The 18,157-nt window shown below is 43.7% G+C and overlaps 3 protein-coding genes across 3 annotated transcripts; 2 read left to right on the top strand and 1 right to left on the bottom strand.

Annotated features, from left to right (window-relative positions):
- Positions 1–680: 680 nt before the first annotated feature.
- Positions 681–1,571, bottom strand: LOC119646785 (lectizyme-like). The gene has a single exon (XM_038047368.1). It carries the CDS (start codon positions 1,543–1,545, stop codon positions 739–741), a length of 807 nt encoding a protein of 268 aa, XP_037903296.1. The 5' UTR covers positions 1,546–1,571; the 3' UTR covers positions 681–738.
- A 5,888-nt stretch (positions 1,572–7,459) lies between these two features.
- LOC119646652 (lectizyme-like) lies at positions 7,460–8,341 on the top strand. The gene has a single exon (XM_038047170.1). The coding sequence runs from the start codon at positions 7,490–7,492 to the stop codon at positions 8,294–8,296; it is 807 nt and encodes a 268-aa protein (XP_037903098.1). The 5' UTR covers positions 7,460–7,489; the 3' UTR covers positions 8,297–8,341.
- Positions 8,342–11,900: 3,559 nt separating this feature from the next.
- LOC119661770 (lectizyme-like) lies at positions 11,901–12,782 on the top strand. Its single transcript, XM_038071244.1, has one exon. The coding sequence runs from the start codon at positions 11,929–11,931 to the stop codon at positions 12,730–12,732; it is 804 nt and encodes a 267-aa protein (XP_037927172.1). The 5' UTR covers positions 11,901–11,928; the 3' UTR covers positions 12,733–12,782.
- The last annotated feature ends 5,375 nt before the right edge of the window (positions 12,783–18,157 follow it).

Here is an 18,157-nt window from a genome sequence, read left to right as displayed (position 1 = left end):
GTCAAGCTGAATTAAGCTGATATTATGTACAGAACTGCTAAAAACATGCTTTAAGAATTAGATACCTAAAAAATGAAGCGGTTGGGTCATACATGCTAGCATACGCTTTAGTTTTCATCGCCGTACTGTGGTGTTATCACCTGCAAATCATTGAGTGTGATTAAAATGAAGCATTACAAATTAAATGGGGAAAGAATGTTAATAAGGAAAGATATGCTTTGTGAGTTTCTCATGCTTCATCAAAAAAAGCAAATTTTCAATTTCAAATATTAACATTCGTACCCCTGTGTAGAGATGTATGTTCCCGACAAATCCTTAATAACATTCAAAAGAACTTCCAAAGATGATTAAAATATTATTATCAGAATAACTTCCAAAATGCAAAGTGCGCGCTTGATATCAGAGCATTTGCTAAGTAGAGGAAAAAATGCCAAATTTTAAAGATGCGAGATTGTCAGCTATCAGTTTTTTGTGCCGCTAATAATACAAAATTAAGATAAATTTCGATAACCCCCATTCCAGCTGAAATCTTCCTTTCTGATATACCATACGTTGTCAAAAAACTTCACTAGACTTTTGCGTGAATTCAAACATTATGCAATCCACTACTTATTGTGTAAATAAATGCCTCAATTTTGGAGTAAATTTCCTCTGAGGAATAAATTAGAAGATAGTTGATATAAATAAACAATTTTGCAGTTGGTATTTTATTTATTCCATTAATAGGAACTGCTTAATTTAGATGTTCTTGTTGATCCAATCAACGTAAGCGGAAACGCGAGTGTAGACAGATGGAGCATCAACACTGCCGCAAGGAATGTATCCCCATGAGACAACACCGATGATTTCCAGATTACCAGAGGCATTGGCTTGAACGAATGGGCCACCAGAGTCACCACTGCAGGCAGAAACTCCTCCGGTCAATGGACCTGTGCAAATGTTGGTGTCAGCCAATGGGGAAGCTCCAGGTCCTCCCAAATGGGCTTCACAGGCACTGTATTCGATGATGGGTTTGGTGACTGTCATAAGGTTTGTTGGCATAACGGCGCTGTTGGTGTCAGAGATACTTCCCCATCCATAGAGGGTACCATATCCAGAGTGAATAGTTCCAGCCGCAGGAAGAGAAATAGCCTTGATGTTTTCATTCAAGTCGAATGCTTTGCTGAGAACAATCACACCAATATCGTATGGTCCAACATCACCTCCGTAGCTCTCGTGTTGGATTTGTTTGGAAACGCTGCGTGATTGAGATCCTGAGGTTCCCTTGACGTTATGTAAACCGGCAACAGCGCTGACGAGGAGTGAAGGATAGGCCATGCAGTGGGCAGCGGTGAGGACGTATTTATCACCAATGAGGGATCCACCACAGAAATGTGATCCCAAGAATTGAAGGGACACAATGTATGGGGCAGCGTGGGCTGGAGCTTCCTTACCGCCAACTACACGACCGGTGAAGGGTGAGCGTTGGAAGGATGGGAATCCATAACGGAGTTCCGTACCGAGAACGGCGGCAACGCACAAAGCTAAAACGAAAACAGTCTTCATTGTTGAAGATCAACTGAATTCACTCTGTCTGTTGTTGGTTTTTATAGGAAATTTAATAGTTCAATTGTGTTTTAAGTTTTGATAAGAAACTTAATCTTAAGCTGCATCATAAATTTAGCGGGGAGACCAGACAATTAACTGTAAGTAGAATTAAATGACCTTAAATGAATGTCGTGGGAAAGTTTAGATATACGGAGAGTGTATTCTAGATATTTCCAGACAAAAGGTTGTAAATCGAACATGCTGGGAGATCAGGGTGATCCCTGATATGGACTTTTGACAGCCACAAGGAAAAAGTTATCACTCGGAATCAGAACAATGTGAGAACCAGTGAGAGCCAGTTCACCCTGCACGTAAGTATAGTCCTACACAAGAGAACACCATCGTGCATTCAAATATCATTTGAGGCGTGATGAGATCCTGCATTCCTTGTAGGTCTAGTGTTTGCTCAAAAGTTTCCTAGTTTACTTACGATGCTATTGTGCCAAAGATGTAGCAGAAGTTCACGAAATGATCGTGGATAGCTTTACTAAATGATAACAATTCGATTAAGCGATATACGGTCAGGTCATCCTATAGGGCTGCGAGGATAAAGCTTTTCGTGAAATAACGACAGCAAACGCTTAAGAAACTTGTCGAAAACCCAATATTGTGGTAACCCTCGGGTCTCCTAAAGTGAAATGTGGAGCGCCCTTATCGACTACTTCTGCACAGTTCATTTGTTAGTTTTCATTGCCGTTTTCGTACTTGAGTGGGCTTCAGCTTACAAGTTCGTACTTGACGTACTTCGAGGAAATTGTGTTCTGTACATGGAATAAATCAGCGTGATGGCACCTTTACAGATATAATCGAAAAAGAAACATGTCACCGGAAAAGTTAAACATTTTTCGCGACAAGTTATTCCTATCTGTCTGATGGCTTTAAGTTATATGCGGAAAAACAAGACGTCTCTTGATGAAATCCAGAACCGACAATTTTCTGAATGCTTAATAGGAATGGTGGTCAAAGGATAATATAGGTCAGAAGTTCAAAAACTGGGTTGTTACTCACGATGAAGCACAAAAGCTGTGATACGGCTGCTGGACCCAAGTCAGCAACTCTCCTACCAAATCTCATCACCATCTCCGTAGTGAACACAAGAAATTCTTTCTCAATAAAAAACTACAGACCGAGAAGGATGAAGGAGAGCCTCGCGCCCCCGGATAAGCCCCGCCAATTTGTCCTCCAGATTAGGGGTTGAATAGAGCTGAAAACTCTACACGGAAAACGATTTTAGGACCGACAACACAACCGTGGACCTGCAAAGGAATACGATACTCATTTTCTAATAGAATGTGCGCTCCCTTTACAGATTAAAAACTGCTCAGCTGAGTCCCTGCCTGAATATGAGCCAGATGTCACAGCTCAGGACACATATATATACCATATATTATAGTGATTGCTCAGTAAATCGGAGTAGATCGCCTTGTCAGCCAAAAAATTAAACCTGCTGTTATTGACTTAGAAAACATGGACGTGGGAGGCAAATTTCGAAACATTAGCTAACTTTCATGCCAAACAGAGGAGAGTCGGAAAGGGTCTTTTAATAAGTAGTGGAAGGAACCCTCTTAGCCTTTCCCAGTTGTGATATCAAAATCACACTTGTGATATCAAAATCACACGGATTATTTGATAAGCTGTGCCACACGGGGCGGGAACGCTTCTAATCAAGCTACCAATAATCGTAGTGGTAACGCAAACTTCATGGTAACGATTTTAAGTTAGCAACGGAACAGAAGAATGCTGCGTACCGGAAAATGCAGCAATCTGAAAGAACGTCAGCAAAGGTAGGAAAATGCCACGGGCTCTGTCGAGCGGAGAAGCAACTTTGCAGATCGAGGAAGAAAACCTGAGAAAACCAGCAGGCCTATGAACTCGAGAAGTACAGGAAGCTTTAGCAACAAGTCAGCAGCATGAAGCCATCCTCATCCGATCGAGACATGGAGGAAAATCTGGTTTCCGACCAAATGAACATATTGTGGTGATGGGATGAATATTTTGGCGAGCTGGTCAACAACTAAAATATTGGCCAGTTAGAGATCCTGCAAACTGAAAACGATGGGCAAATGCTACCACTTCCAAGTAAGGAAGAAGCGGTCCGTTCATTGACTTAAGCCCTGTGAGTTGGGGCTTAAGAGTACACTCAAAGTTTTCGTGCTTGTCGTAAGAAGCAACCAAAAAGGGATAGAACCTTGTGGGCTAGCAACTTGCAAATTTTGAAACTACTGCTACCGAAATGTCCATAAAGCCTCAGATAAGGACTGATCTCACCTCGAAGACCTTTTGTTATTCAAAACGGACTACGATTGGTTTCTGGAATGTGCGCACACTCCTCGATAATGGTATCAAGGGTCCACATAACAAGTTTCTGACAGATTTCTGACTGTAAGATTTCTGTCCAGGTTAATGAGTATTACAATTAATTAGCGCCATGCACCAATGTTTCTCAACGAGCAATTATACGCAGCTCAGGGGAAGCTTCCCAAAGGTGACATTGAGATCGAGATGGGTGGCCAAGGTGGGCTCTGACAATATCTTGTTCGCACATGGCGAAACACGGTCTTGGTAACCGTAACGATAATGGTGTGAGGTTTGCGGATTTCTGCAGCTTATACCGCTTCGTCATTCGTGGCGCATTGATCGTGCGCAGAGCATGCCATAAAGACACTGTACAAACAACATCGCTGACATCGACCTCGAAAGGGATCACCATCTGATGGTCGCGTACGTTCGATGGCGTGTTATGTTCGCCACTTCTCGCAGAGTTGGAGAGTTTCCACCCCATAAATTCAAAATCGACTGCTTGTTATGATTCAGCTGCCTCTCGATAGTGGGAAAGCTATCTTGGTAATCGGACGGCAGATACACGGAATAACTTGTTTGAGAGTAACGGCGACCCTTGGAGCTGCTTGGGTGCTACATAGGCCGTTGGCCACGTTCCGGAGGGGCTTCATAAGATCTAGTTGACTGCGGAATCGTAGAAGCGGATCGACGAATGGAAGGAGTCCCATTCCGGAAAAACGAAGGACTATTATGAGAGCGACATATGATAACGCAATATGTCACGTGCTGCACCGAGGTAAAATCTCAGAGGATTTTAAGTTGCAAAGTAGAGTCTGCGAGTTGTGCATTTTGTCACCGATATTGATTTTTCTTGTTAACGGTGACGTTTTTCAGCCGGAGGACATGGATGAGTTTAATGAACTATGAGATCTATCCTCAAACAGCTCGACTATGCTGATGACATTCCTTTACTCTCTCATCGGGTCATGGAGCTTGGTCAAATGGTTCTGGATTTGGAAAGAGAGAAATAGAGTTGGAAGTAATCTGCATTAATGGTCAGAGCAGCGAACTGGTCGGGCCTTGCCCAAAATCGTTATCTCAACACCAAGATCAAGTTGAGACTGTTCTTTGAAAATGTTGTTTCTGAGTTGCTATATGGGATTAGCACCGTTACTCAAAAGTTCCAAGTCTTCGTTAACACTTGTTTGCAACGTGTCATAGTGGTACGCTAGTCTAATATTATTTCGAACAAAGAACTCGTCGGCGCACAGATCCGGTACCTGTACGCGATGTGATCGGAAGGTAGAAGTAGCACTGGATAGGTCACACATTAAGGGTAGGCGACAATTGGATTGCTGTTTACGCCATGTGGTGGAATTTACTCTTGCAAGATGGTCGACGGGTGGTTTGCCCCAAGGGAACTTGGCACAGAGCAGTGGGGAAAGAGTGCGAACGTCTCTAGAAGTCTTGTGGGGCGTTGAATGCATTTCAGCTAACCGCGAACGATGGCATGTGGATTTGGTTGGTGCAATATACCCCACGAAAGGGTAAGTGGCAACCACATATATAATCATAATTCACCAGGAGCCAATGGAATTACAGTGGAATTTGTTAAATACAGAGGCGACTAACTACACCAAACGTTTCGTCAACTTATGTTCAAGGTTTCCGGGAGTGAATTAATGCGTGACGTTTGGCAATGAGACTTTGTTTGCCCCATAAAAGTGTCCAGCAACTATAGCGGTGTTATGCCACTGAGTACCGTCTATAAAAGATCTATCTTGCTAAGCCGGAAAGCTGCATTCGTCCAAACCACCACCGGCCCTTACCAAGAGGTTTCACTCCAGACAATTCCGCAATAGATCAGATTTTCTCTGTACGGCATAAAATTACAGTTGTGATAGAATTACAGTTGGATTACGGGGTCCTAAGTACGCATCCACTTCATGTCGGACCCCTGTAAAAAACCGTAAAACCGTCTTCGCCTAATATTCATATAAGCCCAAGGCCTTCCAGAGAAAAATTGTCCGGTGAATTTTTGGCCCCCTATCGGAGGATGGACCTCCCATGCCGCAGCCTATATGGCAATTAATTTTAATTAGGCTGCGGTGGGCGGGTCAATTAATTTGGACAGGCGACTATGATCCAGCCCGAAAGGCTATAAAATAATCTATGACAAAAAAAGAAGTGACAGACACAGCCTTAGGGGGAGCAATGGCGGACGCCAACCAGTCGTTAAGGATATTGGATTGTTGGTGGCATATATGGAGTTCTTTACTAAGGCAGACCTAGATGAGTAGTATGTGCCATCAATAAAACCATTTAAAGATTTTACAGCAATCTGCACCTAGAAATGCAGTTACAGACAAGCGCAATAACAAATCCGAGTTTCGATAGTGCCGACTACGTTGTATTTAACGTTTCTCTCATGATGTCGATGCTAAGTTACTCTCACCCGCAGAAAAGATTTAATTTCTCAGTTTTTTGTTCTGTGCGTTATTGTGTCAGGTCTCTGAACCATTCTGACGGTCTTTCAAATTCCCTTTGGAAAAAACTCCTGTTTGACTGCTTAGCACTGATGAAGGGAACAATTAGTTCCCGAAATATCGGAATTTTCAACGATAATTAGTATACCGCAAAGTCGTCCGCCCTGTCGCTCTCTATGGTTCTGAGTGTTGGCCGAGTAATGCCGACGGCAATAAACGGCATCTTGCGGTAATGGGGACGAAGATGTTGCGTTGGCCGAGTGGCGGGACACGTTTTAATCACATCCGAAATGAGGATATTCGCGATCGGTATGGGGTTTTACCGAACGTGAAAAAAACTGGGAGTGAGGCGTCTACGATGGTATGGTCACGTAATTCTTGCTGACGAGAATTACGAAGTTACGGTGGCTGATACACTGGATCGGGATTTAAAAGTCTCGCGATAGTATCCAGATCAGGCATTTAATAGCGCCAAATGGCGAAACCGATCATGACGAGCCGAGTCCGCTTGTGAACGGGACGAAGGTTGAAGAAAAAGAAGAATAAATATCATTAGCGAATAGAAAAAAGCAAGTTAATCGCTAGAAATACCGCGAAATTACACTTATACTGGTATTTGAAGCCTATAACTACTTTTTATTTGAATTTTAAAGACGATAATTATATTGAATAGGCAATATACTTAGATAAAGTATCAATACTCGCGCAGGGGATGCACAATGAGATACTACCAATGGTTTCAAAATTACCAATGGCATAGAGAGAGACAATGAGATATGTTGGCATGACAACACTGCTGGTATCAGAATACCTACCATTTATTAAGGGTATTGTTGCCAGAGTGAATAACTCTAGTATAATGAAGGGAATAGGAAATCACCTGGAAAGGTATAACGGCCATTCACATGAAAATATAGTTTTCCCAAAGGCGCTTTTTGGAAATTATCTTTTTGACTACAAACCGGCTTGATAAACCACTTATAGTTAACTGTCTAGATAAGTATGCTTTCGCTCTGCTGCAAATTTATGATGTAGCTTAAGATTAAGTTTCTTATCAAAACTTAAAACACAATTGAACTATTAAATTTCCTATAAAAACCAACAACAGACAGAGTGAATTCAGTTGATCTTCAACAATGAAGACTGTTTTCGTTTTAGCTTTGTGCGTTGCCGCCGTTCTCGGTACGGAACTCCGTTATGGATTCCCATCCTTCCAACGCTCACCCTTCACCGGTCGTGTAGTTGGAGGTAAGGAAGCTCCAGCCCACGCTGCCCCATACATTGTGTCCCTTCAATTCTTGGGATCACATTTCTGTGGTGGATCCCTCATTGGTGATAAATACGTCCTCACCGCTGCCCACTGCATGGCCTATCCTTCACTCCTCGTCAGCGCTGTTGCCGGTTTACATAACGTAAAGGGAACCTCAGGATCTCAATCACGCAGCGTTTCCAAACAAATCCAACACGAGAGCTACGGAGGTGATGTTGGACCATACGATATTGGTGTGATTGTTCTCAGCAAAGCATTCGACTTGAATGAAAACATCAAGGCTATTTCTCTTCCTGCGGCTGGAGCTATTCACTCTGGATATGGTACCCTCTATGGATGGGGAAGTATCTCTGACACCAACAGCGCCGTTATGCCAACAAACCTTATGACAGTCACCAAACCCATCATCGAATACAGTGCCTGTGAAGCCCATTTGGGAGGACCTGGAGCTTCCCCATTGGCCGACACCAACATTTGCACAGGTCCATTGACCGGAGGAGTTTCTGCCTGCAGTGGTGACTCTGGTGGCCCATTCGTTCAAGCCAATGCCTCTGGTAATCTGGAAATCATCGGTGTTGTCTCATGGGGATACATTCCTTGCGGCAGTGTTGATGCTCCATCTGTCTACACTCGCGTTTCCGCTTACGTTGATTGGATCAACAAGAATATCTAAATGAAGCAATTGTAGCTAATGCAATAAATTCTATATCAAGCTAAATGAACGTAGTTTTTGTTCCCATTATCATAAGATTAAGAAGGAGAACACACTGTTTGGAAATTATGAAATCAGCTATACAAATTGCTTACTCTAGCAACACAACCCCTTTAGTTCGTTCGAAAACTACCTTAATCACATAAAAAATCCATTATATTAGCGAGTTACTTCAAAATGTTCAACCCCATATCAAATTACTAAAGAGTAGTTGCAAATAAATTTTATTAACTTTTGTATTTTCTTTGGTGTTTTTTCGGTCCCCGGGTGTAGTGCTCATGACATGTTCTGCTGGTGTTTATCTTCTGTCCGACTCTGTTTATTTTCTTCTAACACACATCCCGAGCGATTTGATCAAAGTCCATAACTTGATGAGGGTGTAAGAACACCTTGTGTGTGTAGTTGAGGTGTTTAAAGAAATATAGTTCTTTGAATCGGTCCAGGTCTTCCAGCGAGGACAGCATGGAAAAGCAACTTGTAGCATCTACGAAGGATAGAATCTCGCCATCCTGCAACTGGCAATCTCTCTGATGCCTCCGAAAAATGGTTTACCTAGCGTCAACTCGACTTTCTCTCTTTCTTCCTCCTCTCCATTTTGCAATTCGAATTGTGGGCCAGTGCCCCTTGAAAATCGCTATAATCCTATACGCATATGATTCTCCTAGCCCAAAAGCTCTTGCAATCGGATCATGTCATTACCGGACAAAATCCTTGTTCACGTAGCATACCGAGGGCAGTGAAGAGCAGAACAGAGATTGGCCAATTGTCAGCTCGTTCATTCTTCTCTGGGTTCCTAACATTGCGAGCCCAAACATTGAGGGTACCATCCATCCCTGCACTCTTTACAATTTATAGCTTGCTGTTTCTGCACCATGGCTGGCATTATACCATCTGGGCCCTGAGATTCAGATGCGGAGAAGCTGTTTATAGCCTAGCTGATTTTATTGTCAGTAATTACCGATTTTATAATCTCACAAGACTGGGGCTATGCACCCCCTCTAAGCAAGGCGTGGAGACTTACGCTCCTACTCGCTTTCGGGGAAGTGCATACGGATTAGTAGCTCCAGGGTCTCAACAGAAGATTCTGCCTTCCGTCTTTTAAGGAAATGATGGGCTCCAATATTTCTTGGCCAGAAGCCTACTAAGTCTGGTAGATCCACTGGTGCTTTCAATAGGTAGTTTTTGTATGTATTTGCGCCAGTTGCAAATGTTGAACCGCGACCTTCCATACGACAGCCTTGTGTTTCATTGTTTGCTGAGGTTATTGGGCGAACCCTTGTTATTTTGTGGTTCGACCTCATCTTGGCATTGATTGCGTTCGAAGGTAGAAGGTTTCACGTTCTGCTGTTTTGCCAGGCATTTGTTGTTGTATTCCTCTACAATCGCCTGTTATTTAGCGCGGTCTTTTTCATCCCTCTCGTTGACGGCGGCGGTCTCCTTATTCCTTGGAATCTTGCTCAGAATATATACGGGCTTCTGATACTGGTTCTTGAATCGCACTCCAGTGAACCTCTGCTTTTTCGGTGACTTCCGGTAGCCGGCATTTTTATCGGCGTTGTCCTTTGAGAGACCTTCAACGTTGACGGTTTCGAGGTAGGAATACTGAAGCTTGTACTCGCTACGTCCAATTTGACGGAAGTGGTTTCCTAATTGGAAATAGTTCGTCTGTCTGCCGCGTCACTCCCGGAGGTCTCTTTTGTTCGTCTCAGCGCAATGGAACTACGGTTCGTATCGCCTGTACTGCATTCGATGGCTAGTGTCTCCTGGCTGGATGACAGCAACTCCTCTTTGTTCTCTATCGCTTGTTATGTTTGTATTTTTTGAGTCTATGCCCTACGAGTAATCCGGGAAGATGAAGCTCCCATTGGCCACACGGCCCTAGGCTTATGCTGTCGCATCTTGGCATGGACTCCTATTAGTACTTTTTCCTGTGTTGGAAGAACGGTTCCCAGGCTATACTGCGGTTCATCCTCCACCAAACCGCTTTTGCCTAAAATATGATTAGCAGGTAGGCAGATCCTCGCAATTGGTCCATCCGAAGACCATTTCAAGAGGCCACCACGTAGAGGTCATGCAAGAGCTTGCCCAAATATGCAACTTTAACCTGGAGCATAATCACCTTTACCGGAGTCCTTTTTTGGCTATAAATTCCTCTGAGATTCTGTCTCGATGCAGCACGTCACATTTTATGCCATCATATGCAGTAGAAAGCATACGTAGCACTGCAAAATTGTGATAATCCTTAATTTGGCCCATAATCTGGTCAATATCTGGAGGTCATAATCTGGAGTAATTAGAGTACATCATTACTAAAACTACAATCAAATGGAAAATATTCCCTGGATTCTGCTTGTTTATTACATGATGGATACGTATCTTCTTGTGAATTACCAATCAGAATGCCAATAATTATTGTCTGCAAATTTTACTACTTTTCTTCGGACAGGAAAAGTTTAGTTTGTTGAACTGTAGTAAGACTTCGCTACTTGTCCTTATGGAAAGCCAATTTTTGATAGATTTTGCCGGTTGGGATCCTGACAAGAGAGAAATTCAACCCTCTTTTGCTGAGGCATTCGAGATTTCATTTTCCTCTCCACCACCATGATCGGGTGAGAGTAACTCCACCGTATTGAATCTAGATATAGAATTCAGACCAGACCAAAGGTTGGTATATTTCCAAGAGACCCCAGTTAAACCGAAAGAAGAAAAGGGAGGTTGATGATAGTTTGAGAGTGAATGGACGACTAAGGAGTTTACGTAGATGGAATACCTACCGCTACGGAGTAGTTTTCCTTGTCTGCCCAATTTTTTTTAATTGAAACATCGCACTTATTGTAGATTTTTAAATACTTCTGTATCTTTTGGTGAACGATATACTTCACTTTGCGGGTATTTTTGAGCTTCTAACTGGATACCTGCTTAGTAATGAGCAGAGTATCAAAATTGATTCGCCGTTGTGACGAAATTTGAAAAGGGATCATCACGGTTGGTTTTTTTATTCATTATATTTGCGAATTTAACATCGCTGGACAAATTGACGGTCGCAACTAAGCACTGAGACGATAAATACTTAATCACATTGAGTTCAAATTCAACCTCCACTATCCCTTTTCTGACCGAAATACACATACCCTTCGCCCTCGTATGGCTTGTCTGTGCATATATTAACAGTAAATGTCTTCGGGAGTATTTATTCCTTAAAATTTCAGCATTTCGCTCCGCATGATGTAAGTTAGGAATAGTACGAGTTGTATTAATGAAATTGTTTCACGCCAAAATTTCCACCTTTCTTCTCGGATCTAATATGACAACTACCTTCACGCCAACAATCGCACGGAGAAGGAGGATAATTGGCTGCACACAATATTTGATTATCACAATCCTGATATCGATCATGTAGACTGATCTGGATAACGGCCCATCGATTGATGCTTTGATCTATACAAAAAAAGTAAAAGATTATGAAAGTTTGTGATGAAAAAATAGATTTATAACCGCACTATCTGGCCAAAAATAAATTTTTATGATTTGATAGCGCTGGGAGCCCTATAAATACGGTGGAAAACTGTGCAATTGTCAGTTGATCTGCAACCATGAAGATCGCAATTATTTTGGCAACCGTTCTTGCAACGGCTTTTGGAACCAAACTCCAATATGGATTCCCATCATTCCAATACTCTCCATTCACCGGTAGAGTAGTTGGAGGTAAGGAAGCTCCAGCCCACGCTGCCCCATACATCGTTTCCTTGCAATTTTTGGGATCACATTTCTGCGGTGGATCCATCATTGCTGACAAATACGTCCTCACTGCTGCCCATTGTTTGGCCTATCCTTCACTTCTCGTAAGTGCTGTTGCCGGTCTACACAACGTCGGAGGAACCTCAGGTTCTCAATCACGTAGTGTTTCCAAACAAACTCAACACTCAAAATACGGAGGTGATGTAGGACCATACGATATTGGTATCATCACCCTCAGCAAGGCTTTCGATTTCAACGACAACATCCAACCCGTTGCCTTGCCAGCCAGCGGAGTCATCCACAGTGGATCCGCCACCCTCTATGGTTGGGGAAGTACATCGACCACCAGCACTGCAAGCATGCCAAAACTGTTGCAAACCGTCACCAAACCCATCATTGAATACAGTGCCTGCGAAGCTCATTTGGGAGGAGCAGGAGCATCACCTTTGGCCGACACCAACATTTGCACTGGTCCATTGAGTGGAGGTATCTCAGCCTGCAGTGGTGACTCTGGTGGCCCACTTGTTCAAGAGAATGGAGGAAAGTTGGAGATCATCGGAGTCGTTTCATGGGGATACATTCCATGCGGAAGTGTTGACGCTCCCTCAGTTTACACTCGTGTTTCTGCCTACATTGACTGGATCAACTCCAATGTATAAATTTCTTAGCAGCAATTAATGTGAAAGAAAATATATCAATCTTTTCAATGTAAAATTTTGTTTTTCTTAAACGATGCGAAAATGCTGGTTAGGGGTTTGCTTTGGACTTACAAGGATAACTTGTATTCTTTTGTTATTGACGCAATATGTAATGAATTATACAAAGTTTCTGGGATTCCAAAGGATCTCATTTCACAATAGAATGTGTGGAAGTAAAGGCAATTACAGTAAGGTTTATGGTGCAAATCGGGACCATGGGATTGAATGCATTGGCGACAGTTTTTGTTTATTTCAAAGTTATGTCAATTCGCACCTCACAGTTGGTGGCCATGTATAGTTAGTAAACCTAAGTTAATTGTAGACACACGTGAAGGACAACGTTGACAACTCTGAAAGATTTGGTCTGCAGATTTGATACATGATTGGGAATTAGTCGCAAATGAGCTGCCAAATATGGTATTTAACACCTTTACTTTTTACTTTTTAAAAGTAGCTCTCAAGCTAATGTTATAGCTGCTGTAAGTATACCTCAGGGGTCGTTAGCGATCCTTAGCGGGTCGCTTACGATACTAGGAATAGCACCTCCAAGGTGCCCAAGCAAGCAGTTCAGACCCCTAGCTAGTCATTACATCTGAGCTCTAGGTAGTGGTCTCTAGAAAGCTTCCCGGTGAAAAGCGAACTGCCAATGACCGATACACTTCGGACACACTGGGTGTCTTCAGAGCCATCGTAACTCTTTGTCGACGTCCATTGGGTGATGTAAGCTTGGCTCTAGAAAGTGTTGGTTTCGTTTGTGTGAAGCATGATAATGGGTCGCTCGCCACAGTGCCCCGCGAAGGACCAATCGAGGGCTGAAATACCCGACGAGACTTCGTGATGCGCACAGTAAGAAGACTCGCAAAGTGATGCGGTGCCTGGGACAGAGATAGCAACCCAGGCTGTACTACTTAGTGCTGTTGTTGCGGAGAGAGGCTTGAAATGAATGCCGGCTGAGAGCGTAGTCGGCTGTTTTTTCGAAAGCCAAAGAAGAAAACTTATCAAGAATGCTCGGCAGTTATGAGGCCTATACGTTCCTCCAGAAGAACGTCAGCAAAGGCGTGGACTGATTGAGTAGAAGAACTTCTGGATTGTATTTCCTACTACAGACGACATTGCCATGGAGAACAACAGAAAAATCACAAAAAGTAGAGCAACCACGTTCTCCTCCTGAGAGCACCATAAGCCCCAAACGGATCGCAGATAGCCCATTGCAGAGAAAACTTGAGAAAAACGGAAGGAGGAAAGCGCATCTGAAGGACATTTCACATAGGAAGCGTCCAGAGCTCAAAAGAAGAAAGCGAAGAAGGACAAGAGGCAACAATAAGCCGTGCCGTCAGAAAAACTTCTGCCTAAAATTAAGGCGAACACGAATAGCGGAGTAGTAAAAGAAAAGGTGGGAGACGAAGGAGGACTAACGGCCAGCCCTGTTTATTAAGCCGACCAATGGTAAGGAACAAGCCCGCAAATCTCGGACCATGTCTTCCATTTGTCGAATTAGTCCTGATTACAACAAATAAAGGTACGCTCTGTGAAGCGGTCAAGGGTCTAGTGGGAGAGAAAGCACATGTCTGCAATCTGCCGGGGACCTGCCAGGAGGGCACCATCCCACAAATGCAGACAGGTTAGTCATAAAATGAATACCAGCAACGAAAATGAGGGTTGCGTTCTATGCAGGGAGCGTGGTGCTTTTGATAAGAACATTGTGCACACTGCAAGCTCGCGGTGGCTTCCTGCTCCGCGTCCTACAATCAATAGGTACCGGAGTGTAATCACTTATGAGTTGCTGGCACAATTGACTGCAGAGATAAAAACTGACCTAGTGCTCATCAGTGAACAGTACCGAAACCAGGACCCAGTTTCATGTCACTCCGTTTAGGTGCCACTGGAACTTGCGTTCGTGACAGCACCCAGCTTAGGATTCTTGCCCAAGGCCGTGGCTTTGTCTGTTCTTTAGGGGGTAACGTCTATCTAGCGCCGAGTGAAACAACGCCGGATTTTCAACGCAGCCTTGAGGCTTTGAGGGACGCTGTCTTGGCCACAGATGGGCTTTTCTTGTTCGGGGGTAACTTCAATACCAGGGCCCTTGAATGGAGCTAGCCAGCACCCAGACCCCAGAGTGAAACGAATTCTCAAAATGGGGGCGAGAACAAGACGAAGTTTTAAACACCGGATTCACTCCAACGTTCCGGCACGTAGGTTGCGAGGGAAGCATTCCCGTCATAACCTTCGTGTCGGAATCACTGTTATCGTTAGTGAACGGGTGGCGAGTTCTGGATTGCTCCTCGGTAAGCGACCATCAGTACAGTGCGTTCGAAGTAGTTTAGACAACCTCCCGCTGTATGCCACCCTGAACTTTTTCTGTGCAGGGAACGTCACGAAGGTGAACATCGAGAACAGGTAACAGGTAGGACGAGGTGAATGAGGACCCGTGCGGTTTCGATTGTAAGCTGGTAAACTAAAATAAAGGGTTCTGCTGATGAGTTTTTCGAAAGCAGCAGTGAATAAAGCTGCAGCTAAGTTTTCGGCCTTAAGTCGGCTAATGCAAACATTGGGAGACGGCGTCTTCTCATGAGAACGATGCAGTCTGTTCTGTTCTATAGCGCATAAGTATGGGTTAATCTTCTTAGCAATGCAGTATATCGTAAGCGTCTTGAGCGTTTAGAGACGGGGAGTTTTGCGGGTGGCGCCTGCCTATCGCACTGTTTCTAAACTGGCCGTGACGGTGATCATGGGAGTGATTCTCGTTGCCCAAGGAAGCTGGTTGCTCTTGAAGAACGGCAATGTACAACGTGGCAACTCTGTTGGCAAAAAGATAAGATGCAAATGAACTGTGTGGTACATTGGCAACTTAGGTGCGTTGCTGATTTGAAAGCATGGTGAGACTAACAATTTCCTTACACAACTTCTAAGCGGGCGTGGAGGTTTTCATGCTTACTTAGAAGGTCCGATCTTATGATTGTGTGTTTTGCAATGGGGTTGTGGACGACGCCGATCACATTTTTTAAGGTTTTGTGTAAACACATGATTTTAATAAGATCTTGTGTAAACACAAAACCTTATTAAAATCGGTTTACTGTTTGTCTGTCTGTCTCTCCGTCACACGCATTTTTCTCGGAGATGGCTATAGCGATTGACACCAAATTTGGTGGAAAGATGGAAACTGTGAACGCCCGTGCATATGGTAAGTTACATCCTTCTACCTCGAATTTAAAGGGAGGTCCCCACACATTCAAAAGGGAGATGTACATTTTTTTTTCACCAAATATAGTCATGTGGGGTATCAAATGAAAGGTATTGGTTAGTAATTTCCGAAGCAGATCTTAGTGTTGACATTTGTTGCAAAAGGGAGAAGTGCAGGGGGTCGAAAGTGATAATTTTTTTCACCAGCCCGTTCTCAGAAACTGTCGCATCGAAAAAGTTGCAAAAAAACAAAAGGTTGCGACTATATGATGCCTAGGCTCCGAAATATCTTCCTGCTCAATTAAACTTAATAATAGTATATTACTATAATTTTTAGTAATTGGCTGCGAAGCCCCCTTAAGTTCATCCTAAAATGGACCATGATTCTGGCAACTTTGGTAAAAATCGCACTATTACTAACAAAATTATAACAGGTCAAATATGCCGTTTCTGTGTAAAGTTAAGACTTTGAATGTAAATATCGCACGAAGGTGGATATTCTCACATAATATATGCATATATTACGTGCTAGGTTCTAATGCGACAAATGCACACTCAAATCGCTTTATAAAATAAATACGCAAAACCTTTCATACTTAAAGTGTCCAGGTCCGGTTTCCCGGCTTGTTTTCTCTCTCCAAAAAATATTGTCGGGGAGATTCAAGTTCTGGGCATATTTGGTGTCTACATACAACGTCTTTCGTTCATATCAATGTTAATGTGACAAACCAAGAAGCATGGACCACATGGAAATGACCACTATGCGAGGTTAACTTTTTTCAACGTTTTCTTTACCCCGAATGAACCTATGATTGGTTTTAGGGGAAAAGCTCACTATCTTGGGGGACCAGGTTAGAGATGCGGAAAGTCTTAGTCGTAGGAGATTTTAACATCAGAGCCCTTGATGTGGGATTTTTTTAGAGTAGGTTGGGTGAATGCTTTTATGCACAGAGTGTGCTTCCTTGTGCACAGAGTGTGCTTCCTTGTGTCCGATGATTGCGCAGTCTATCTACCTGATTTCTCAAGAGAATTGCAACTCGATAAGGGTGCGTTAACGCTCTTCATGGGCGACCGCCTCTCTTAAGTTTTCTCCCTTACGGCTGTAGATAGTTTTACGCTCCTTGGCAAGGAGGGTAACGGTGCTCATTCCCGTGATCACCATCACTGCCGGCTCTGAAACAGTGCGATGAGCCACTCGCTAAACTCCCCGTCTTTTCACTTGAGCAAGGCGCTTACGATGTAGTTCCTTGTCAAGGGCATCAGCGCATACCTCCGCGCCGTAGAGCAGAACGGACTGCGTTGGCCTCTAACACTCGCCATTAGCCGCTGTTGCTTTAATTCCTTTAATTCTTCTCTAATCCCCTCCTCCTCTCATAGAACAGGGAGCGGTCTTTTAGTTACTTCTTCAACATCCGCAAGAAAGCTTTGCCAGTGGAATAGATTTTCTAATGTGCCTTGAATATTCGTCCATCATATGGAATTGAAGGTATTTCTGACATCAAGCGTTATAAGGAGAACTATTCGTTGAGATCTGTGGCTGTGTGCCTCGGTTCGATTAACTGCATCCACGATCTGCATAACACCATTCACCGTGGATCTCCCAGTTCTGAACCCGACGGCCTTGAGGATACCTCCTCGGCAGTGCGGATCGTTTCAGCAAGGCTACTCCTAATTAGCTTTTCGAGCACTTTCTCCGATGTGTGAAGCAGACACAGCGGTCGGTATGCAGACGGCAGCTCTAGATCTCCTTTTCACTTGCTGATCAGCACGAGTCTCTTTACCTTCCAGTGACAAGAAAAAATGCCCTCCTTCAAGCAAGCGAGAAGATCGGGATCAGGCGCTGGCGTGTAAACGTTGTGTCAAATGGCGGAACTTATGATACTTCCTCTGTAGGTTGGCAATTTCTGCCGTCCATCAGTAAATAGAAGGCTCCGGGGCATGGAAGCCTCACGCGCTATTATTATCAGGTTCGTCACTGAGTTTACTAGAGTGTCTACTGCAGCGCTACTACCCCCTGACGCACAATCCAGCATGACTCTGCCTGTTCCAACAGCTTCGGCGAATTTACCAATCTTCACCCTCGCGACATTCCACATGCAGGGGTAGCGCCGGGTTGTTGTAGTGTTAACCACTTGGAACGCGATGTACTGGTGATCGCTTGCCGGGAAGTCTTCCAGGACAAACGCCCACTGATGGACCCAGATAT

Source organism: Hermetia illucens, chromosome 1 (assembly GCF_905115235.1).
Source record: "Hermetia illucens chromosome 1, iHerIll2.2.curated.20191125, whole genome shotgun sequence".
Lineage (NCBI taxonomy): Eukaryota > Metazoa > Arthropoda > Insecta > Diptera > Stratiomyidae > Hermetia > Hermetia illucens.
Note: the sequence above shows the minus strand (reverse complement) of the source record. Positions and strands in the feature narration are given on the sequence as shown.